This window comes from Mauremys reevesii, linkage group 4 (assembly GCF_016161935.1).
Source record: "Mauremys reevesii isolate NIE-2019 linkage group 4, ASM1616193v1, whole genome shotgun sequence".
Taxonomy (NCBI): domain Eukaryota; kingdom Metazoa; phylum Chordata; order Testudines; family Geoemydidae; genus Mauremys; species Mauremys reevesii.
The window spans coordinates 21,304,189-21,327,799 of record NC_052626.1 but is presented as its reverse complement, the minus strand read 5'-3'; the positions used below and the strand labels follow the sequence as shown (position 1 = coordinate 21,327,799).

The 23,611-nt window shown below is 37.8% G+C and overlaps 1 protein-coding gene across 9 annotated transcripts in view; it reads left to right on the top strand.

The window, feature by feature from the left end:
- TRAF3 (TNF receptor associated factor 3) overlaps window positions 1–23,611 on the top strand; it is a 98,133-nt gene that overhangs the window by 40,685 nt on the left and 33,837 nt on the right. For 7 of the 9 annotated variants that reach the window (XM_039536712.1, XM_039536710.1, XM_039536708.1 and 4 more), the window contains 4 exons: window positions 11,165–11,420; window positions 13,886–13,937; window positions 18,425–18,529; window positions 19,350–19,517. In XM_039536712.1, the coding sequence (XP_039392646.1) occupies window positions 11,182–11,420; window positions 13,886–13,937; window positions 18,425–18,529; window positions 19,350–19,517 (564 nt within the window). In that variant the 5' untranslated portion in view covers window positions 11,165–11,181. Of the gene's footprint in view, window positions 1–5,673; window positions 5,785–11,164; window positions 11,421–13,885; window positions 13,938–18,424; window positions 18,530–19,349; window positions 19,518–23,611 lie in introns of all 9 variants that reach the window. The other 2 variants (XM_039536709.1, XM_039536707.1) reach the window with 1 other exon arrangement.

Below are 23,611 nucleotides of genomic sequence, written 5' to 3'. Positions count from 1 at the left end.
TCTGCTTTACAAACAAGAACACAAATTGGAATTCAGAACACTGAGGAAGGTAATTTCTGCTGGCTAGGACAGGATGTTTTATCCAGGAGTATTTGTAGCATGACCCAGACATGCAAAGCATGAGTGATCTTTGTCTGATTTTTTTTTAAACAATGCTTTTGATTTCTTGAATTTCAAAAAACATAGCCCATTGAGATTATGTATTTATGAAATAATGATTAATAAAGAGGTGTAGTTAGCAAGGGTAAACTTGAAATACAAACATTTTCTTTTAACTGTTGCCCTAGGCAGAATCTTAATATATTAAGATATTCTGGCATTGCATATGCCACCATTTACAATAAAAATAGTTTTTAAAAACTAATGTTTGAACAATATTTTAAAGTGAGCTTTTCTAAATCACATTAAATTGCTTGTCCATCTACCATTGTTTTCTTCAATCCTTAAATTAAGAAAGAAACAAAAAATATTTCAGTTGGCCAGGATTGCACTTAGGTTTTTGAGAGTTGTCCAGTCTTATGGTCAGTGAAGCTCTTTTATATCATTTCTGGATTACTGGATAATCCAGCTAGAATTAATACAAAAATATTTATAAATATTCATATTCCTATCCTTTCTTATTAATGTAATTACTGGACACTTCAATGGGAAGCTTTCTTTTATAAACAATATCAAAATGATCAGTCTTGGTTAGCATGGCTGTAAGTATATTGGAAATGACAGCTTCCATGGTCAACAGAAAACCCAGTTTAATATGCTTGCCCAAACTTTGGCAAATAATTATTTTATGTTTAAATCTCACTTCACTTTCTACATTTCAGTCACTTTGTAATCTGAAATATGGGAATCATAAAGTGTCAGTGATTCTGTTTCACTGAATGGGTGTTCCCTTGCAAGAGCATTCATGTGTCAGAACTGCTTAGTTATTCTTGTATTTTTCAAGTCATGGAAGAGCCTCTTGGGGCCTGACCCTACACCATTGAAGGAAATAGGAGTTTTGCCAGTGATTTTAATGAGTGCAGAATTGTGCTCTTAAGCATCATGGTGAAACATAGCCTGGGCATTTGAGAACATAGCAAAGGCTATATTGGATCAAACCAGAGATCCATTTAGCCCAATATCCTCACTCAGTGACCAGTACCAGAAGATCATACAAGAATCACTATAATAATAGATAATTATGAAATATGCTACCCATAGAGTTTCTTTAAAAAAAAAAAGTTAGCTAATCCTCTCTTGTTGTATCATAATTTGTCCTTCTTGTATAGCTTATAGCTAAATGTTACATTTTCCTATTGATCTTCATCATTTTTGTATTTTTCAGAAATTGCCAAGTCACTTTTTCTTGGGCGGGGGCGGTACTAGCATAGAACATAAGAATGATCCTACCGGGTGAGACCAGAGGTCCATTCTAGACCAGTATCCTGTCTTTCGACAGGGGCCAATGCCAGGTGCTTCAGAGGGAATGAGCAGAACAGGTAATCATCAAGTGATCCATGCAGTGTCTCCCATTCCAAGGTTCTGGCAAACAGAGGCTAGGGAATGCCATCCTTGCCCATTCTGGCTAATAGCCATTGATGGACCTATCCTCCATGAATTTATCTAGTACTTCTTTGAACCCTGTTATAGTCTTGGCCTTCACCACATCCTCTGGCAAGGAGTTCCACAGGTTGACTCTGCGTTGTGTGTAAAAATACATCCTTTTGTTTGTTTTAAACTTGTTGCCTATTAATTTCATTTGGTGACCCCTAGTTCTCGTGTTATGAGTAAATAAATAACACTTCCTTATTTACTTTCTCCACACCAGTCATGATTTTATAGACCGTTATCATATCCCCACTTACTCATCTCTTTTCCAAACTGAAAAGTCCCAGTCTTATTAATTTCTCCTCATATGTCAGCTGTTGAATACCCCTAATCATTTTTGTTGCCCTTCTCTGTACCTTTTCCAATTCCAATATATCTTTTTTGAGATTGGGGCGCTGACATCTGCATGCAGTATTCAAGATGTGGGCATACCATGGATTTATGTAGAGGCAATATGATATTTTCTGTCTTATTATCAATCCCTTTCTTAATGATTCCCAACATTCTGTTCTCTTTTTTGACTGCCACTGTGCATTGAGTGGATGTTTTCAGAGAACTATCTACAATGACTCCAAGATCTATTTCTTGAGTGGTAACAGTTAATTTAGACCATCATTTTATGTGTGTAGTGGGGATTATGTTTTCCAATGTGCATTACTTTGCATTTATCAACATTGAATTTCATCTGCCGTTTTGTTGCCCAGTCACCCAGTTTTGAGAGATCCTTTTGTAGCTCTTCACAGTCTGCCTGGGACTTATCTTGAGTAGTTTTGTATCATCTGCAGATTTTGCCAGCTCACTGTTTACCCCCTTTTCCAGATAATTCGTGAATATGTTGAATAGCCCGCTGGGGGACACCACTATTTACCGCTCTCCGTTCTGAAAACTGACCATTTATTCCTACCTTTTGTTTCCTATCTTTTAACCAGTTACTGATTCATGAGGGGACCTTCCCTCTTATCCCATGACAGCTTATTTTGCTTAAGAGCCTTTGGTGAGGGACCTTGTCAAAAGCTTTCTGAAAATCTAAGTACACTATATCCACTAGATCATCCTTGTCTACATGCATGTTGACCTGCTCAAAGAATTCTGGTAGATTGATGAGGCATCATTTCCCTTTACAAGAACTATATTGACTCTTCCCCAACATATCATGTTCATCTATGTGTCTGATAATTCTGTTTTTTACTCTAGTTTCAACCAGTTTGCCTGGTACTGAAGTTAGGCTTACCAGCCTGTAATTGTGAGGTCAAAACTGGAGCCTTTTAAAAAAAAATTGGCATCACATTAGCTGTCCTCCAGTCATCTGGTACAGAAGCTGTTTCAAATAATAGGTTGCATACCAGTTAGTAGTTCTGCAATTTAACATTTGAGTTCCTTCAGAACTCTTGGATGAGTACCATTTGGTTTTGGTGACTTACTACTGTTCAATTTATCAATTTGTTCCAAAACCTCCTTTAATGACACCTCAATCTGGGACAGTTCCTCAGAATTGTCACCTAAAAAGAATGTCTCAGGTTTGGGAATCTCCCTCACATCCTCAGCCATGAAGAGCAATGCAAAGAATTCACTTAGTTTCTCCGCAATGGCCTTATCCGTCCTTGAGTGCTCCTTCAGCATCTTGACCATCCAGAGGCCACACTGGTTGTTTAGCAGGCTTCCTGCTTCTGATGTACTTAACATTTTTTTTTGAGTCTTTGGCTAGCAATTCTTCAAATTCTTTTTTGGCCGTCCTAATTATATTTTTAAATTTCATTTGCCAGAGTTTATGCTCCTTTCTATTTTCCTCTTTAGGATTTAACTTCCACTTTTAAAGGATGCCTTTTTGCCTCTCACTGCTACTTTTACTTTGTTGTTTAGCCATGGTGGCACTTTGGTTCTCTTACTATGTTTTTTTAAATTGGGGGTATACATTTAAGTTGATCCTCTATTGTGGTGTCTTTAAGAAGTTTCCATGAAGCTTGCAGGGATTTCACTTTTGGCACTGTACCTTTTAATTTCTGTTTGTTTAACTTCCTCATTTTTGTGTAGTTCCCCTTTCTGAAATTAAATGATACCGTGTTGGGCTGCTGTGGTGTTTTCCCTGCCACAGAGATGTTAAATTTAATTTTATTATGGTCACTATTACCAAGCGGTTCAGCTGTATTCTTCTCTTGGACCAGATCCTGTGCTTCACGAATCTAGAATTGCCTCTTCTCTTGTGGGTTCCAGGACTAGCTGCTCCAAGAAGCAGTCATTTAAGGTGTCAAGAAACTTTATCTTTGCATCCCATCCTGAGGTTATAAACTCATTATTATAGAGGTTTTTAAAAATTTTTTATAGCTGCTCTAATCTCTCTGAGCATTTCACAGTCACTATCTGTACTCATTGAGATTTGAATGGGGATTGGATGCCTATAGAGGTTAGGCACATTTGAAAATCTCACCCTAAATCATTAAATTACAAGGGTTCCCCCAAACCAGGAAAAAAAGATCTGTGATAAATCTACGTGTTCTTTTCATCTGTGTATAGGAATTTGAGTTTATATATTAAACAGAGGAAGATAGAAATAACTCGCCCTCTTTTTAATATGAAATGAATTAATAACCAGCACTGATGGTTAGAAATGAGGAAGAATACCATTTTCCCCAAGAACTTCTTAATTTAGCTATATCAGTTGCTGCAGATTTCTCACTTTTGATTGCTTGATCCTACAGATATGATATAAAAATAGGGAATGGTGCTTAAAATATGGCAGTTCCCCCAAAACTTTAATGAAAAAGGGGAGGGGGGAGAGATTATGCTATAGTAGGGAAACTCTCCCACCAAAAACCTGTTGTTGATTTTTAAAAAAAATCAGTGTTTATTTGTCTGAAAAACTGAACTTTTGTCTTTTTCCCAAATGGAATGCAAGAGTAGAGAAAATGCCACTTTTCATTTATTTATATCTAGTTGTTAGTTAATGTGTAAGTACATTAACACAATTGTATTAGGTATGTCAGTTGGGACGATAGCTTTGAAAAGAACATGCACTTTCAAAAATGTATGTTTAGTATGAGATTCTGATCCACCTGGTGGAAAATATTTGAGGTTCTGTAAATATTATAGCAAGATAGAACAATGACCTCAGATTGTTTAAAAGACTGTATGACATACTATGGCAATTGTTTGCTGCAGCTTGAATACTCTTACTGTTGTCCCTGGATTTAATTCCTGATTCTAATTTGTGTGTGATGTTTGCTTAAAGGTTTTTTAAACAAGAATTATGACCACCTCAGTGGAAGATCCTTTGGCTATAGAACTCTTTTCCTCTGAGGTGTCCATCATCACTTAGATATATTTATGCTACAATGCAAGATACTTACATTTTTCTCTGTCTCTTTTCCACTAAATTGTGGGGTTTCCAGTTGAATGTCATTTGGTTGATGGGTAGGAATGGTGCACGGCAGAATCTTTTATTGTGTGTGTTTTGTATTGGTGGTAGGCTGTCATAGGAATGGTCGTCTACAGTAAGAAATCTTTATAATAAAGAAATCCTCACTTATGATTGAGGATTCTAGAGGAAAAACGCTAAGCAAAAAATATGTATTCTGCTGTATGTACTGAACCGGTGAGAGTGGTGGAAGCATCTCTCTGAATGAAATATTCCTGTCACTTTGTCACTGTAATGAGTTGTCATTGATTATAATGCATATTCTGCCCTGCAAATACCTCTGTTTGTAAAATATGTAGCCTCCTATTTAGGTTTGCTTCCGAAATTAAAGGTAGAAGAAAATTGTGTGGTTCTATTTAATAAAAATGTGAATGAGGTGCCCTTAAATCCCTGTATAACAGGGAAATATGAAAAAAACAAAAAGAACTGATAAAATAAGGAATTCTGAAATTTAAGTTAAAAATGCCTTAGCTTGCTGATGGTAACCTTATACTGAAGCAATCTAAGACTAATTCTTAAAGACTGATATGACTGACATCTGTCAACAAAATTAAAAGGCTAAAAACATCTAGCAATCTGATTATCTGATCATCCGAGATAATTCTGAAAAATAAACAGTGAACAACCTATTTTGATTTGAAGTTAAGCTGGTGTCTGTTCTGCTTATTTTGTAGATGAAGGGATTCACATCATTGTTTGAAAGGATACTGCTTCACTGCTTATTTTTCTGTTGTCTTTTGCTTCCTGTCCAAGCTTAGATGTCCTTTTCCTGTTTGGATATACAGGTATGCTACTGTATTCTGTAGTTTTCAAACTGGGGTACATGAGCTCTTGTCGGGGTATGCGAGAAAAATCCTGCAATGGCAGACAACACATTTTATATAGTATAACTTAGCATCTAATCAACAAGTAGAAACTTGTATGAGGGACTATTTTTATCCAAAATGAAAGTGTGTATATATAATAAAATTGTTTGTTATAATAATAGTAGTATCCAGGACAACACACTCTAGGACGTGTATGTTGTGTTGCATCGTGTTATCCCTTACAGACCTTTTATTTTTCTGTTTTCATATTTATATTATGACCCTATCTCATATGGGAGTATATGGTAGACTACCTTATTTGGAAAGGGCTACGCAGCCTAAAAAGTTTGAAAACCACTGAAGAAATTGTATTCTGTTCCAAGCACAAATCTTAAGATTTTGATCAGATAACTTTTTCCTGCCTAAACAGTAACTAAATTAGTCTGTCTTCACATTCATTCTCTTCTTTGGTAGTTTAACATAATTATTTAACTGGAACTAATGGGTTTTTTATTTCTTCTACTTTTGTAACCATTTACAACTGATAGCAGTTTAGTTAAGAAAAACCATTCACATTTCCTTTAAATATTGGAAATATAACTATTCATATTTAGTGCAACTAATCATGGTTTCCTTACACAGTTTAGTAAGATGTTTGGTCATTACATATATCTCCTGTTACAGTTTAAAAGGACATGAGTAGTAAGACCAGGACTTTTAGATCTACATGTATCTGCAATATTTCTATTATTCACTGCATTCTGCAAATAACTTTATTCTTATACAGTGCCTAAAACACTGGCACCCCAATCTTTATTGAGGCCTTCAGGAGATATTGTAATAGGATAATATTTTTGAGAGAGATTGTCATAGGTATACACTGTTTCTTGAATATTTTATGGTTAAGAGGCTCTGTATATGAAGAATAAAGAAAATTATTAAAACTTAGTATTGATGTGAATGCAGAATGAATATTTCTACATTGAAAAATATTTTTAATATTACTAGAGATGATGCACAAAAACATTTTGTATAGATTATTGCTGCATAGAAAGATTGGGCCCCCCCCCCAAGAGGTCTGCATGTCTTAGTCTTCTCATAATTCCCAATATGGGTGTCTTAGCTCAAATGAGAATTACAGAATTGCCCATAGATATTGTTTTCCTCAAAGATTGAGGGTAAATTTGTTTGTAAATAACTGTACCTCCAGGTTGATCATCTCTTCTGATCTTTTAAACAGATATTACTTTTATACCTTTTTTTATTTTAACTGTTAATATCTCTTTCGTTTTATGGGTGAGAACTGTTTTCCTTATTTTACCCGTTTGTTCCTTGTTTGGGAATCCCCGTGCTTTCCAGCTCCTGGAACACTCTCGTGTCAGCAGATTAACTTTTGCTTCCAGTTTCTAATCTTTGGTGTTAATATAGGCTTGTATTAAATTATAAAACTATATTTCTTTTGTATGTTCAGGAAGATAGTTCTGTTGTTCTCTCCACTCATTTCTCTTTCTGTCTTTGTCTTTCTGTCTTCTGCAGTTCAACCCTTACACAAATAAGCATAAAGTCTGTGCTACATGTTTGCTAGAGCAGCTTCAAATTAAGGACTCTGAAGCTGGCCCTATGATGCACAGTATAGTTTTGAGCAATAAAATGGTATTGCTTAGCAATTAGCTTGGAGGTAGAATCTCCCGAATTAGAGCATTAAATGATTAAAAGTTACTGATCGAAAGCTGCACTCTCCATTTTTTTTTTTTTTTTTTTTTTTTTTGGGAAAACACTGTAGTTACGGATTTATACGATAGGAGTCTAAGTCCATTATAGCAGTGGTTCTCAACCACGGGTCTGGAGCCCTCTGGGGGGCTGCGAGCAGGCTTCTGGGGGTCTGCAAAATAGGGCCAGCATTAAACTCACTGGGTCTCAAGGCGGAAAGCCAAAGCCTTGCCACATGGGGTCTGAAGCCCAGGGCCCTGAACCTCATCACTCAGGGTTGAAGCCTGAGCAGTGAAGCTTCATGGGGGCTCCTTGTTGCATGGAGCCCCAGGCAACTGCCCTGTTTGCTACCCCCAAATGCTAGCCCTGGCTTTTATATGCAGAAGAACAGTTGTGGCACAGGTGGGCTGTGGAGTTTTTATAAATGTTGAGTGGGGCCTCAGAAAGAGAGTGGCTGAGAACCTCTGCATTATAGAACATGCCTACATTTTGTATACAAAGTGAGCCTTTATAGATTGTCTACGTGCTTTTAAAAACTTAAGGTTAAACAACACTAAAAGTGTGAAGTTCAAGCAAGAACAGAATATAATTTTTCAGCACATTAAGGACATTGTAGCCCATGTTTCATTATCTTCCTCCGAAGGCTTCATCTACATGTTGAATCAGAGAAGTGACAAGACAGAGCCTGGTGGAACACCACAAAGGAGAGCCCTCAAAGAGGAAGAGCAGTCTTCCATTTCTATGAGAGGAAAAAGCAGAACTAGTCTAAGGCAATTACTTCCACCTCTGCTGGATTTGGCAGAGATGTAAATAGCACCTTGTAGTTGATTGTATCAAAGGTTACTGAAAAATGTAAGACAGCTAGCAGAGACATCTGATATTGCTGTTTCCATACTTGTCCTGGTCTGAAACGTGATTGTCTGATGTTAAAAGAATGGAAAGTTTCTCCACTACATATCTTCTTAATTATTTTCCCCAGAAAAGGGAAGTTAGAGGCTGGGTAATAGATAGCAATGACACTTGTGTTCAGAAATGGCTTATTGAACAAGAACCATAGATCTTTGAGGTTTTGTTGGCAGTTTGCCCTCCCTTACGGAGACAGTAACGATCCCCTACAAAAATGAGCCATGTGAGTCATCCAGCTGAGCTCAGCTGTACATGCCAGACTGAGTACTTCATCTGGCATGGTGGTGTTTTTATTAATGATTTGACCTCACAATGAGTAGCATGAGTTGAAGTTCCAGGTTATTCTCTGCTGTTGTCCTAGTTGCTAACCCACAGGTCTTGGTATAAGCTACATTCACATATAAATTTTAAAATCTAGTTTAGCACCCTGGATTTATGTTAGAGTTTAAACTCAGGTGCTCAAAGGTTGGAGTCGTGTCTGCCTAGATCTTTACTCCTGACTTAATTCACAAGGGCAAATAAAATTTTAAGTAAGAGCCTCCCACTCCTAAAGGTTTTACTTGTACATCACCTTTTCATGTTGATTTAGCTGATACAATCATGATAGCTGCAAGTATCTGCAAAATGTAAAATCTTTGGGGACAAAAATGAAAATCCTTATAGTATGGAACTTGCACCAGAAGTGTAGTGAGCAAAATGGGATTAGTCATAGAATGCCTAGCAGCTCTGTTTTAATTTCTGAAAAATACTGTGCACAGGCATGCTACAGGATTCCAGTTTGTGTTTTCTAATGGAGATCTGCTATTGAGTCCTTAAGAATTTGTTCCTGAAACAGCTGTCACTTTAATTGAGTGATAAGGTGCACAGGAAAACTGAGATATCAGTTGTTGCTCTTAGCTTCAGGGATTCTCTTTTCTGGAAGTCGGCTTCTTTGTACTGTGGGTTCAATAGTAACTTACCTACATGGAACCTTGTGCCTTAAATTTATATCTCATTTGAAATATTTGCTTAGCGGATGTAAACTGAGTCCTTCCGTTAAAGTTCACCCAAATGAAAAAAGGCACCATGATCTGTAGTGGTGTATAAACAAAAATGTAGTGCTAAATTTTCAAAAGCTAAGATCTGTGTATTACCCACATTTGTGTTTACCTCTAATTGCATATGCACCTAGTTAATGCACATGCAGGTGAAAGTACCCCCATGCATGCAATTAGTCAGTTCGAGCATGTAATGTGAAGTATTCATATGAATTCCCTGCCCTTTTGAAATACGGCCCTTATAGTATAATAAAGTGCTTGTCAATGTGCTTTTAAATCCGTTCTGTGTTTATTACTGTAGTGCTTTGTGGATGGTTTCAACTGTTTTGCTTTGTAAGAATTTTGTAGTTGTGTGTGCTAGAGAAGAGAATTCTTCACCCAGTTGGCTACCAGATGCTGAATATTTTTTTTTTTTTTTAGCTTTTCATGTATGACAAACTTTCTTGAAAAAAGGCAAAAAAAATCTCACTGTCAGGAGAGTTACCTAGCAAGATACTATTTACTGGAATGTTACTGACAATTTTCTTTGAAGAGATGTCCAATATATGTCATTTCACAAAGTGGAGTCCTGTGGGGCCTTGTGTAGATATATCAGTATGAAGTCTCATTTGCCAGCTGACAATCCAGCCTTCAAGCAGATTCATATCTCTATGAAACTGTCACCTGCTGCTTGTTCTATGTTCAATATGCATTTCTGGTTGAATCATAGAATATCAGGGTTGGAAGGGACCTCAGGAGGTCATCTAGTCCAACCCCCTGCTCAAGGCAGGATCAATCCACAGTCAGATTTTTATCCCCGTTCCTTAAATGGCCCCCTCAAGGATTGAACTCACAACCCTGGGTTTAGTAGGCTAATGCTCAAACCACTGAGCTATCCCTCCCCTATCTTGAGTATTACCTCTTTCCCCCCCTTGTTGTGGCTAATTGCTCAGTTCTTGGTGAAGCAAAAGTACTATTTAGGTTTTAGAACATCTTCATTTAGTTTTATTTCTTCCCTTCATTGGGATACCATTTTTTGTGCATTAAACCCTGATTGCCTGTTCTCCATTGTTTTTCTTTACCATTCTACTGGTCCTGTTTGTGGAGCTCTGTTCTCCTGGGCCTCCTAACTGTAGGACTGCTCCTTCAGTATCAACTTTAGAGGCTTCTTTTCCCAACTCCTTCCCACATTCAGATCCTTCTTTGGGCACTCTCCAGGGTTCAGCCCTCTCCTCTTTTTCTCTCTTGGTGATCTCATCCTCTTGCATGGTTTCAGCAACCACCTCCAGACAGATAGGTCCTAAATTCACTCTGATTTCACCTCCTTCTGTCCAGCAGTGCATCTTCAACTGTACTGCTCACTATGTGTGTCTTTCACCACTCCCTCTGCACAAATCCCAGTGTGTTTTCCACAGGTAATTAAGGTTTTGCTCGCAGGACCAGTATTTGGCTCTTGGCCGTTTAGAGCCCTTGAAAAAGGAACAATACTTTTACTAATTTACCATATTTTAATATTTTATGCAAATATGCTAACTTTGCCTATGTTCATATGTGCACCTGCATTTTTATATTTGTGTATGTAAATGTGTATAGAGAAACTAATTACTTTTTTACAGCTATTACAAATGTTTGCAGAAAGATGAAAGCGTGTGTATGCCTATATGCACTGATCAGTTATTGTTAGAGCTGTAGAGCGCTATGCCTTATGCTTTTTTTTTCTTTCATAGAAATTACCTATTACAATATGGACACCAATAAAAAGACAGAACCCCCTGTGACTGTAGAAATGGTACAACAAAGGGCGAACCCTGATCACACTCCAGGATCAATTTATGTTCCAGAACAAGGAGGTTACAAAGAGAAATTTGTAAATACAGTGGAGGACAAATATAAATGCGAAAAGTGTCATCTCATATTGTGCAATCCTAAACAGACGGAATGTGGCCACAGATTCTGTGAAACCTGCATTAATGCATTATTAAGGTGCGTGTTTCTTACTGTGTTAAAAATGTTAATATGATTGAAAAATTCTGACCTTCTGAAACAGGTTAAACAAATGTCTTATTTTTCCATCTTGTCTTGCATGTAAATTTTTTTAGCAATTTAAGGATTATAGGACCTGAGATAGAGTGCAAAATAACAAATTAATTTTTCATTAATTTATTTTTTCATAAGAATGCTGAGTTATGCAACTATTCATGGTAATATGAGAATAAAAATGCAACTCTTACTTTTAAAAGTAAAAAAAATAAATCTAGCTTTTTAGTAATACCGGGCAATTTAAATGTGTTTCATTTGCATCTCATCTCTGATACATTGCTGCTGATGGTATTCGGTACACGTTAGTTTGAGTTTTGTAATAACAAATGCATAGCACTTTGCATGTTCAAAATATTGCACAAACTTCAATCTGAGCAGCGTACTTGTGGGGTAGATATTTAGTAATATCCTCTTTTTATTGATGGGAAACTTGCAGCAGAGGAAAGAAGTGAGTTGCCCCAGGTCACCCCCTTCACCAGGAACAGAGCGGAAATAGAATTGGGGAATTTTCTTCCCCGTACTTATTCTCCATAACCATTCTGGCTCGGTGTATGCAACAGACTATATTTAATTGTGGAAATATAGCATTGTTTCATAGGTTGAGTATGCAGGGCTAGTGGAGTTAGATACATTTAAGTAACAAATCCTTTTCTCTCTCCTACTCAGTGCATCAAATTTATAATAGGAAAAATTAAGTTGTTGTGATATGTATATTATTTTCTGATAAATTGCTGTTTGTGCTAAGAAATCTAGTAATTTTTCTGAATATACGTTTTTAGGAAGCAGTCGTCTGTGGTTAATAACAGGTATTAGTTACAAATATTTCACATCCACTGTCAACATACAGTTAAGTACACAGTGATTATATGCTAGTGAGCTGTGCACTCTCAGGTCATCTGAGGAGAAACTTCAGTGAAGCTGTCTGCTCAGTATGCAGCAGTAGTTTAAAAGAGCAAATAGGATGCTTGAGTGCATTTAATAAAAGCTGGAAAATGATGACCTTGTATCACATAGTATATACCCTCGTGTGGAATACCGTCTCCAGTTTTGTTCACCTCGTCTTAAGAAAAATATTGACGATATTGAAGCCGTGAGGCAATGAAGATGCTCAAAAGCATGTTGAGATTTACAAACCGTGTGCAATTACAAGGAATAGGATTAGTTAATTGGGATGGGGTGGGATTTGATTGGAATATTCAACCTGAATGACAGCGACAGTTGATTAGTCATTCCTTTACAGTGACCCGTAATATTATGAACAGCAGTAACTTATTTATACTGTACAAGTCACTTTATAAAAATAGAATAATTTCCCTGTTATGTAAGAGATTACAATCCAAACACAAATAAAAGCAATCGTGCAAATAAGGGAGGGAATAGGGATTAATAATCGAGGGGAGATTACTGGGAGAAGTGTGTGTGTGTTGGGGGGGGGAAAGATATGAGGTAAATTTAGGTTTCCTTTAAATAATATTTCATGGCCTATATAATGCTGTAGCATTCACTGACATAGGAGATTGAGTCAAATTATGCCTGGCTTTTTAAAAAGAGCTAGGTATGTAATAGACACTAATAATTGTTTTGCCTATGCATGCTGAAATACTGAGAGGTAACCAGAGCTGCTGGATCAGGCATGCTGTAGAACAGGGCTTTGGAGCAGAGCTTGGAGCTGGAGTGCAGAGCAGCTCCGGAGCAGTAGAGCTGCAGGATTTTGCCTGGAGCGGAGCCGGAGCACAGCCCCAAAGCCCTGCTGTAGAAGTTAGGAATGGATGTTACTTTTTCCACGTGAAGCACTAAACAATTGGCTAGAAGCATTATGGTGTTTTGTTTTGTTTTTTTTCTTTTTTCCTTCCTTTGGAATGCCAGGCTGAATGGACCAATGGTTTTATCCATTGTGGCTGTTCATATTGTTCCCATAATTTATGGTGTATTAAACACATCTAAATTGATCTTTGTATCTTATGAAGAAATAAGTAGATGTTTAAAATGACTATATTCAGGACCATCACAACAGGAAAGTATTATTGTGGTGCTTTTTAAAGAAGAAAAATCCTGGCAAAGGAAGTCTGTACTTCATTTTATGCTGCTATTAAATAAGGTTTTTTAATAGTTAAAAATGATTTTTCCATTGTAAGTGGAAGTTGAATTCAACTATTTACTCAGTTTTCAAATCCTCTTGAAGAAGTACTTTATATTTTGTTTTCTTTAATGTTAGCAGTATTTGTTCCATTTGATTCTATACCAACTTTCATTGAGCCATACTTTCTTAATCATTAATGTTTTTAAATACTTTGAGCAATTATAATTAAACAAGACACCTTTTGATTTACTAGCACCAATCTAAAATCTGATAAATACAGAAAATTCAAAGTGGGATAGAAAATAATTTGTCTATTTTCTCTCTCCAGTTCTTCTAATCCAAAATGTACAGCGTGTCAAGAGAACATAGTTAAAGATAAGGTATTGTTGTTAAAATAGTCTCTTATTTCTAATATTCAATTGCTATGATTTATTTAAAATGTGTTTTTCTACTTTGCAGAATTTTTTTTTAAAGTGTTATAATGCTCTTTCTTGGGGAAAAAAATTATTGTACTACTTGAACCTAGTATGTCTTACACATGCCAAAGTAGTAACCATACAGGATTGGAAACCTTTACACTGGAGCCTCTGCCATTCGATCACAATCTCTGGGCAGCTAAAAGTCGCCTCCGATCCTGACCGAATGGCCCTGAATTCCTCTGAGCTCACCTGAGTGCCACTCCAGGTGAATCAGTCGAGGAGCTGAGCTTGGTCTGGCACAGCGGGGCTCAGGCAGGCTGCCTACCTGCCGTGGCCCCACGCCGTTCCCAGAAGCAGCTGGCTGCTGGCATGTCTCTGCGGCTCCTGGAGGAGAGGGGGGCAGCGGGTCTCTATGTGCTGCCCGTGCTTGCAAGCACCACCCCCGCAGCTCCCATTGGCTGGGAACCAAGCTGCAGGGATGGTGCTGGGGGCGGGGACAGCACGCACAGCCACCTTCCCCCCACCCCGCCCTGGTTGCAGAGATGTGCCAGCAGCTAGCTGCTTCCGGGAGCAGCATGGGGCCAAAGCAGGCAGGCAGCCTGCCTGAGCCCCGCTGCACCTCCTACCAGGATTTTCCTGTGGTAAGCACCTCCCGGCCAGAGCCTGCACCTCACACCCAGTCCCATGCCCCTGCCACAGCCCGGAGCCCCCTCCTGCATCCAAACTCCCTCCCACACCCCTCACCCCCTCCTGCACCGCAACACTCTGCCACAGCTCAGAGTTCCCTCTTGCACCCAAACTCCCTCCCAGAGCCCGCACCCCTCACACCCTCCTGCACTCCAATCCCCTGCACCAGTCCGGAGCCTCCTTCTGCACCAAACTCCCTCCCAGAGCCTGCATCCCTCACCCCCTCTGCACCCCAACACTCCGCCCCAGCCTGGTGTCCCCTCCTGCATCCAAACTCCCTCCCAGAGCTTGCACCCCTCATCCTGCATCCCTACCCCCTGCTCCAGGCTCAACCAATACACACCCCACAATTGAGAATGTTACACTGATTTATGACAATCCCTGAAGGATTTTGGATCTGTAAACCACAAATGACACAAATAAAAAGTAAAACTCATGAAATGTCCAGTGGATTCCATGAGTTTAGGTGCAGTGTGACCATATGACCCCTGCACCCCAAACTCCCTCCCAGAACTTACACCCCTCATTCCTGCACTCCAACCCCCTGCCCCAGGCTCAGACCAGAGCCCCCTCCCATACTCCGAACCCCTCGACCCCAGCCCAGAGCCTGCACCTCCTCCCGCACCCCTGCCCCAGCCTGGTGAAAGGGGGGGATAGCGAGTGACAGAGGGAGTGGGGAATGGAGTGAATGGGACGGGGCCTCGGGGAAGGGTCGGGATAGATCCTAGATTTGTCTTAAATTCAAAAAGTGATCTTGTGCGTAAAAAGGTTGGAGACCACTGCTTTACGTGCACAGTTAAGAAGGCTATTTCATTGACATCCTTTTTTTCCGTTTTTTTTTTCACCCACACTTTTTAAATAGGGTATTGACTATGTAATGTTTCATCAGTGTAAAGAAAGTTCTTTTTGAATAGTAATTACCATTTATTCAGTTCTGATACCTTGATTATCAAAGCTTCGAGATGAGTTCTATACTGATGTAGGTACTCCCTTACTCTCAAGAGAGAGATGTTGGATATATCCATCTCTCCGTAGCCTTTTCACAAAATTGTTCTCTTCCAGGATGCAGAGAGCTCTGCAGAGTGCTGTGTTAGCTATACAGAGTATCTTCCTATCACTGCAACCCCTTAGTAGAAACACATCTGTTGCACTTAGGTTTAGGTCTTCCACAGTGGCTTTCCTCCCATTTAATGGCATCTATAGCCAATTTCCTGTATTTATAAGTTAAATCAGATTTTTTTTTCTTTTAAAAATAGCTTTTGTGCTATACTCTGTTCATCTTGTTACCTCATCTCTACGATCATTCTGTTTTGTGTACCATAGAGATTATGAGGTGTCTGGGGCAGGGATTGTCCTCTGTTGTTACTTCTCTGTACAGTGCCAAGCACAATGGGGCCCTGATGTGGTTGCCATGCTGGGGTTCCTAGTTGCTGCTATCAGACAGATAATTTATAATAATAATGAAAATGTCCAGCCAGGTCATCACCTCAATATAACATTCCCCCTTACCTCTGCCTCCTAAAAAACCCCAAACAGACAGACAACTGGCTATATATGCTGGGAAACCTGAAATACCTTCAACTTTTCCTACAAGCACAGGAAGAGGAAACTAAGGAGAAAGTTGATTATTGAACACATACCAGCCTTACTGTGCAAGTCAGTTGACTATTTTCTGTAAAACTGAAATTCCATACTAACTTCTGCTTTTCACAAAATGGAGCAGCCCAAAGGCTTTACAGAACCGTTGAAACACCTTGTAAAATTATTCAAAAATCTTATTCCATTATCTTTATTATGATATGCAAAACTGCAGCCTCTTTAAATTGTTTATGAATTATTTTGAAATTTTTTTTACAAAAATCCATGTTACGTAGGTTATTTGTGTGAAGGAAAAAGTGCCAGCTCATTAAACTTAACCTGGTGTCCGAAAAGCATACAAACATCGTTCTGCTTCATCTAACTACCGCAGTGAATATTCTGTGATCAGAATTTTGCTTTAATTTTATTACTGTTGCAGTAAGCAAAATAATTCTCATGCAACTACAGTAGAACCTCAAAGTTACGAATACCTCAGGAATGGAGGTTGTTCATAACTCTGAAATATTCAGAACTCTGAACAAAACGTTACAGTTGCTCTTTCAAAAGTTTACAACTGAACATTGACTTAAAGCAGCTTTTAAACTTTACTATGCAGAAGAAAAATGCAGCTTTCCCTTTATTTTTTTAGTAGTTTACGTTTAACAGAGCACTGTACTGTATTTTTTTTTTTTTTTGGTCTTCTCTCTGCTGCTGCCTGATTGCATACTTCCAGTTCCAACTGAGGGGTGTGGTTGACTAGTCAGTTCATAATTCTGGTAACTCTGAAGTTCTACTGTATGTTATCTCCGCAGTGCTGACAGCATTCTAAGCTTGCTTTCCCACTAAAGTAGCCAGAAGTGTTGGCAAACTGCAACTGACTAAAAGACTGTACTCTTTCCTATTGGACTCAGAACTAGCCATAGTTCTCCATGTATTCATGATCTCCAGACCTGCTTTATTGCAACTTGTATCTAGGAATGAAGCCACACCCGGTTTTCTTTTCTTTTTTAATGGCATACAGTGTAGCAACCTCTGTTATTAATTCAGATTGTTGGGAGCATGTTACTCTGCTGCTTTCTTTCTGCCTTGCCTTCCAAGTGAATACAGAGTTCACTTCACAGTCTCTGTATTGATGTTCCAAGCCCTTGACGGAATTGTTCCTGATAGCTGAGATGTCACCTCTCCTGCCACAACCCCAAACAGCTATGTTCCACTGGGAATATGAAACTGTTGCCCAATAAGTAGAGGCTTGCAAGTGCAAGATACTGACCTTTCACAGGAGCCAGCCTGAGCTGTGGAACTCATACCTGTAAAAGATAGGCAAGGCCACTGACATTGCTGGGTTAAGAACTAAATGCAAAAGTCCTCTCTTTAACTTTAACAAAGCCCATGCACTCATGTGTTATATATATGGACACACTAATGAAGCTATATCTTCAATAGAATAGGAAGGAAGGAAAAAAAGATTATTTGGATATTATGGTTTAGGGACATCTAAAACTTGCCAAAAGACATTGCTTCACAATTGTCTGATTATTGCTGTTCTCTCTCTTCAATTTTCTACAACTCAGTTCAATCCTTTGTGGTCTTTCTAACTGAGAACTATTTAATTGCTGTCTTGGCATATCTATTTTTATTGCTGGGCATGCTGTCCTCTGATGTATGCTTTGTTACTACATATAGGATGCTCTCTTTTATTCTGTGTTAATCACTCTGTTCTTTCCTCATTTGCAAAAATTGATGTTTTACCCCTAGTCTTTCCCCCAGCCATGAGTGAGTTCTGTAGGTGCGAGACACAAGCTTTCAAGCTTACACAGAGCTCTTGTCTCTCTCACCAACAGAAATTGGTCCAAGGTGAGAAACAATCAGAAAAATATTTAAAATTCAAAAAGTGGAAGTGGGGGAAGGATTTCAGTCCTCTTCATATACCAGAAAGAATAATAATAAAAAAAAAAAAGAGACAGGCCCTATTTGTTTTTTCTTTGTTAGGCTGCCTTTCAGTCTGTGAATTGTGTGGGTTTTTTTTTTCTGGTTTACAGTGTCAGTCCGCTCCCTGCGCTCAAAGCCTGAATGGACTAATATTGCTATTGTGGGATTGTTTTAAAAAGTATTTTTACTTTATTTGAAGTTCTGTTCTTCAATCTGTTTTTAAATCTCTAAAACAAAGTGGCTTCAAATTTCAGGTATTTAAGGATAACTGCTGTAGGAGAGAGCTTCTTGCCCTTCAGATATATTGCAGAAATGAAAACAAAGGCTGCAATGAACCACTAACACTGGCACAATTACTGGTAAGTATTGTGATGCCATCACAAGCTTTCTTTCAAATTAAAGAATATGAAAATCTACAGAATTCAATTTTAATCCACCTACTTCCTGATTAATCAGTGATGTGAGCTAATCTGACTGTTTATAGAAGTTATCATAAATAGTTTTTTTGAAACTCTACTTTTAATTGATCCATAAAGAATCTTAGTCATAGGCCAAAATTTTCAGTTTGGGGTGCCTAAAAATCCTTCAGTAGGAGTCCTGTGTTCTTAGTATCTATGAAAATCAGGCTACTTATTTAGGTGCCTAAACTTTAGACTCTCCATTTGGAAAAGTTTGGCTATAATGTTCAGATTTTATAAGAGCAAATCTTACATGCTCATTTGGAAAACCTGTAGCATGCAGTTGCTTTGCAGATCTGGAAGGCTGATATGTAACTGGTTTTTCACTGCGCTATTTTTTTTTTGCTATTTCACATATTTTCTTTTTGAGTTTTAATTCCTTTTTGATATTTCGTTGTTACCAGTTTGGGGCCTCTAATATAAAGGTTTTTCCACTTATCAGAAGCGTCACAATTTCAAGTATACTTCTGAATATCTAAGATAATCTGAAATTTTGGCTCTTCAAGACATAATATAGCAGTCATCTGACGGTCAGATTCTAACTTCAGAAATATGTATCTCATTAAATCCATTACAGCGTTAGCAGATGCGCTGAGGTACCGAACGGTGCACATCTAAGATTAGACTCTGGTCCTGAGTTTATTTTGGGAGAGTTATCTTTCATGGGCATGATAAGAAGAAAGATGTAAAATTGCATTAACTTGATTGTTTTATCTTACAGATGCATTTGAGAAATGATTGTCAGTTTGAAGAACTTTCATGCCACCGTGCTGATTGCAGAGAGAAAATATTGCGGAAGGACTTGCCAGACCATGTAGAAAAGACCTGTAAATATCGGGAGACTACATGTAAATACTGTAAAAGCCAAGTCCCAATGATTACATTACAGGTGCAGTGTTTTCTTCCATCACTAAAATCAGATCTTACATGTAATGTAGAATGACCAATTTTCACATGCTTCTTTTTCAGCAACCATCAGAGGTATTGGGCTTTCAGTCTTAAATAAGGCAAAATTTGCTTCAGCACTTTTGAATTCAAAAGGAAAATATTGTAACTGTCAAGATATACTTGCTGTCGAGGAAGTTGTCACAACCCAAGTGTAAATTAAATTGAACAGGGAACATTTGAATGCCAGAAATAGAAAGAACCAGGTTTTGTTGTTGTTGTTTGTTGTTTTTTAAAGTACATTTTTCACATGATGCAGGGAATAACTGCAATACTAAAGTAATTTTTTGGCATACATTTTTCTATTCCATCCTATTTAAATTGGTATACTGTGCAAATCTACCATCCTAACAATATACCATCAAGCAGGAGTATGTGTTTCAGAGGAATAGCACGTTACCATTTTTCCTTTGTTTGGGTGCTGTCTCATCCAAAACAGCTTTACGTCACCTTTGCAGTTGTGGCAGGGAATTAGATACTCTTGAATAAGCTGGCAAGGAAGAAAATGAACATGACATCAAATTAAATAATACTTACTGTCTCTGCATTTCATGTACCATATGCAATCATATTTAGACAGCATTATTATTATTTTTGGCCCAAGACTAGGGTGTCTGGTAAGCAGTGTGTTATAAGTGGGATAGAAATATAGGATAGAGATTGGGGCTACCATTCTGGTCATGAGTGGCAGAATTTGTGGAGGTTCTGTGGCTTGCGTTTGTATGTTATCACACTCTGCGTCTTATGATATTGAGCCCACTCTGATATATATATTCACTGTATTTATTTTTTATATATTTATGCAATGTTTCCATATCTACAACTCCCTAGACCTCTTAGAGAATGGCTAGAACTTTCCACTTTCTAGTAATTATGTTTTTAGCTATTACTGTTAGATGGGGACAAAGCTCACAAGGGTGAATTTTTGAAAATACAAAGCAAATATACGTGTGTTAACAGGAGGCATTGGTGATTTATTTAATATGATTTGTATAGAGGCATATTAGCCTCTAACCCTGTAGGCATTACTATACAGAGGCAAATATATAAATAAAATGTGAGAGAAAGGCAGATGTTGTATTTGGTATACACAATAGAGAGATTCTGATGCCTTTCTCTCATGTTAGTCCAGATTTAGTAAGTGATATGAACCAGTGGATGACTTTCTAAAATGCTCCTTTTATTCAGATACACTGATTGGATTGTTAAGATTTTTTTAAAAACAAAGATAAAATAATTTATGTGCATCATTGTAACTAGGGAGAGAGAAGTTACAGCAATGCTACAGTTTTGGTTATACTTATTTTTATACAGCTGGTCATTCCTTCTGTTCACTCAGCTCTCAAAACTGCCTGTTAAAAGAAAACTTGAAAGTCTGCTATTGTAGGTTGTAGTTGTTGTGGATATCGTCAAATTGAGATGTCTAAAGCCATTCTGCTCTTAATTTTTAGGGGTTAAATATTGTGTCTGTAGAGTAAATCTTAGTGATTCTTTAAATATGTTCATATTGAATGCAGACTGGGTTCCTGAATATCTCTCTTTTTTTTTTTTTTAATTCAGGGAGCAGAAAAATTAAAAGGTCTAGTCTTATGACAGTGAGATTTGAATAACAGAAGCAGAAGTTTCTCAGCTTCTCTTGCTACATTTCCTGAAACAACTTAGTTATGCATTTTTGTCTATAATTATTAGACTTCAGTGTTTCAAGAGTTGTATTTTTATATTTTAATTCCTATCTTTAACAAGACCAACAGTTACTTTTGATTTACATATACTGTTTTCTGTAGTTCTGGGGGGGAAAAAATGGGAAAAAAGTTTGAGCAAGTATTTTCCCCAAAACTTGATAAAAATGAGAGCATTCTAAAAAGTGTAACTTCATCAGAGACCACAGTATTTTTTCAGGGTCCACAAAGGGAATGCACTTCATACTAAACTGAGACGTCTAATTTTACATGTAGTAAAAATCTGAGGTATTAGCCAGTCCTTTTCATATTTTGCTTCTTTATAAACTTCTTAACAAGAGCAAGTTTGTAAGTACAGTCCTTCCTCTACCTGTACCAGCTGCTACTGACCTGGACATTGGGGTGTCCCCGAGAAGCGTCTAGTCTCCATGAGAGCGTATGGTCACTAAGGATTAGTTTCCAATTTGTCTCATCACAGATGGTAGGAACAGGCTAATTGCACAGATAGGAAAAACCTTCCCTTGCTTTTCATCCAACATTTTATTTTAACAATCTATAGATCTCAAATTAAAGTGTTAAGAGCTTTTCCTGCAGAATTGAAAGGGTCTGTAAGATTAAAGAAAAGTGACAAGAGTGTTCGGATGTAGCAAGTGGTGTTATAGATGGCAAGCAAATGCTCTGTGACTAGTGGAGGGGAATGCAAAAACGTCTCAGTTCTGTTGAAAATTGTGATTAAAGTGAAGCACTGAAGCATAAAAAAGGGGAGAGCAGGAACCTTTGTAGAGTTAGACCAGTGCCTGCTTGTTGTAGGAGTTCAGCAAATCAAAAGTGTTAGGTGTTCCTATATTCAAAATATTAATGAAACCAGTAGTTTGCTACGTAGGACCAGCTTCCAGTCATGGTGGTTTTGGTGTTTCAGGGGCGCAACAATAGCCACAGCATTAAAATCCTGGAGGAGCAGAGATCAGCCACTGATCAAGCAGTAAATGCCCTTTGTGCCTACATTGTTTTAAAAGCCTGGAAGAATGTAGTCTGTGAGATTATATAAATGCTGATAAATTTGGGTTTATTTTGGAATATTACCTGACTATACTTGAGTACCAAGACTTAGTCTGGTTGTAACCAGACCACTCTGATGAAAGAGAGATTTGCTTTGTGCAATCCATCTGCTCACCCTGAGCTTAAGTTCATTTCTGTTGGCCTGTGCAGACCATCAGGTTTTTAAGCATATTAATAAGTCAGGCAGGCATTTCAGGGACTTGAACAGAAAATGAAAAGCAGTACAAACATTTTTTCGAGACTGTACAAAGAAAAAACCAAAGGTATGCAAATGGAAACAAAAATAATTTTTCTTGTTTCATATACGGTTCGTGTCTTCATAGAATCTGCCTGCCCTGCAGCGTAGGAAATCCCCTTTGCGGCTGACAGACTATTTAGATAGTCATATGGACTTGTGCTTTTTTTAAATTTTAATTGCAAGTATTTGTCTAGTCTATACTGCAGTGCTTTATCTCTCTAGGTGAATTCATTTCTAAACACAATTTTATTTCATTTTATTTGAAGCAAACATAAAGCTTTTGGTACAGTACAACATGTTCTACGGTCCACTGTGTCTTTCTGGCAGACAAAATTGCTCATTCTTCAAAGCAAAAATAGAAGTGAAAAATTGTATTTTATTATTAAAGAATCAAAGTATTACAGAGAAAAAGAGAATTTTTAAAATTGTTATAAAATGGGTTTGCATGCTGCCTTTGCTATTCTGAAAACCTTGTTATCCTAGTCTAATTTAAGTCAAGATTACGTGCAACCTGCATCTCACATCATATGGAAGAGTTGAGAGCAGTTTCCCTGGAGAGTGGGTGCCCAGGGGTGAGGAATGAGTTCTGCTGATCAAAATAGAAGTAGTAGTATTCTACTCTTGGAATAGGGACCAAAATCAAATGTGTGTTGAAGTCATTGGAAAGACTCCCAATTATTTCAGGGAGCATAGTTTTGGGCCATGAACCGATATATATCACCACCTGTCTGATATAGTGAGAAGTGGATATAAAATAGAAGATGAACACACAAAATGCACTGTGATTTGATCAAAAGGAGCTTTAAATAAGCTTAAGTATTTTGATGTATAGTGCAAGAATTCTGTATCAAATGGTAGAGTCTCAAGAGTGAATACGAGTATATGGATTTACAGGGTTCTCTGCCATTCAGAAGCATAAATATCTGAAGAGCTTTCCAATGCACTGTATGGTGGCATTGGAAGGAATATCGTCTTGGCAATTATCCTCTCTTCCAATAATGCGCACTCCCCTACATGGTTCATGGGATAGAAAACTTTGATTTTATTGAGGTTTTATTGATA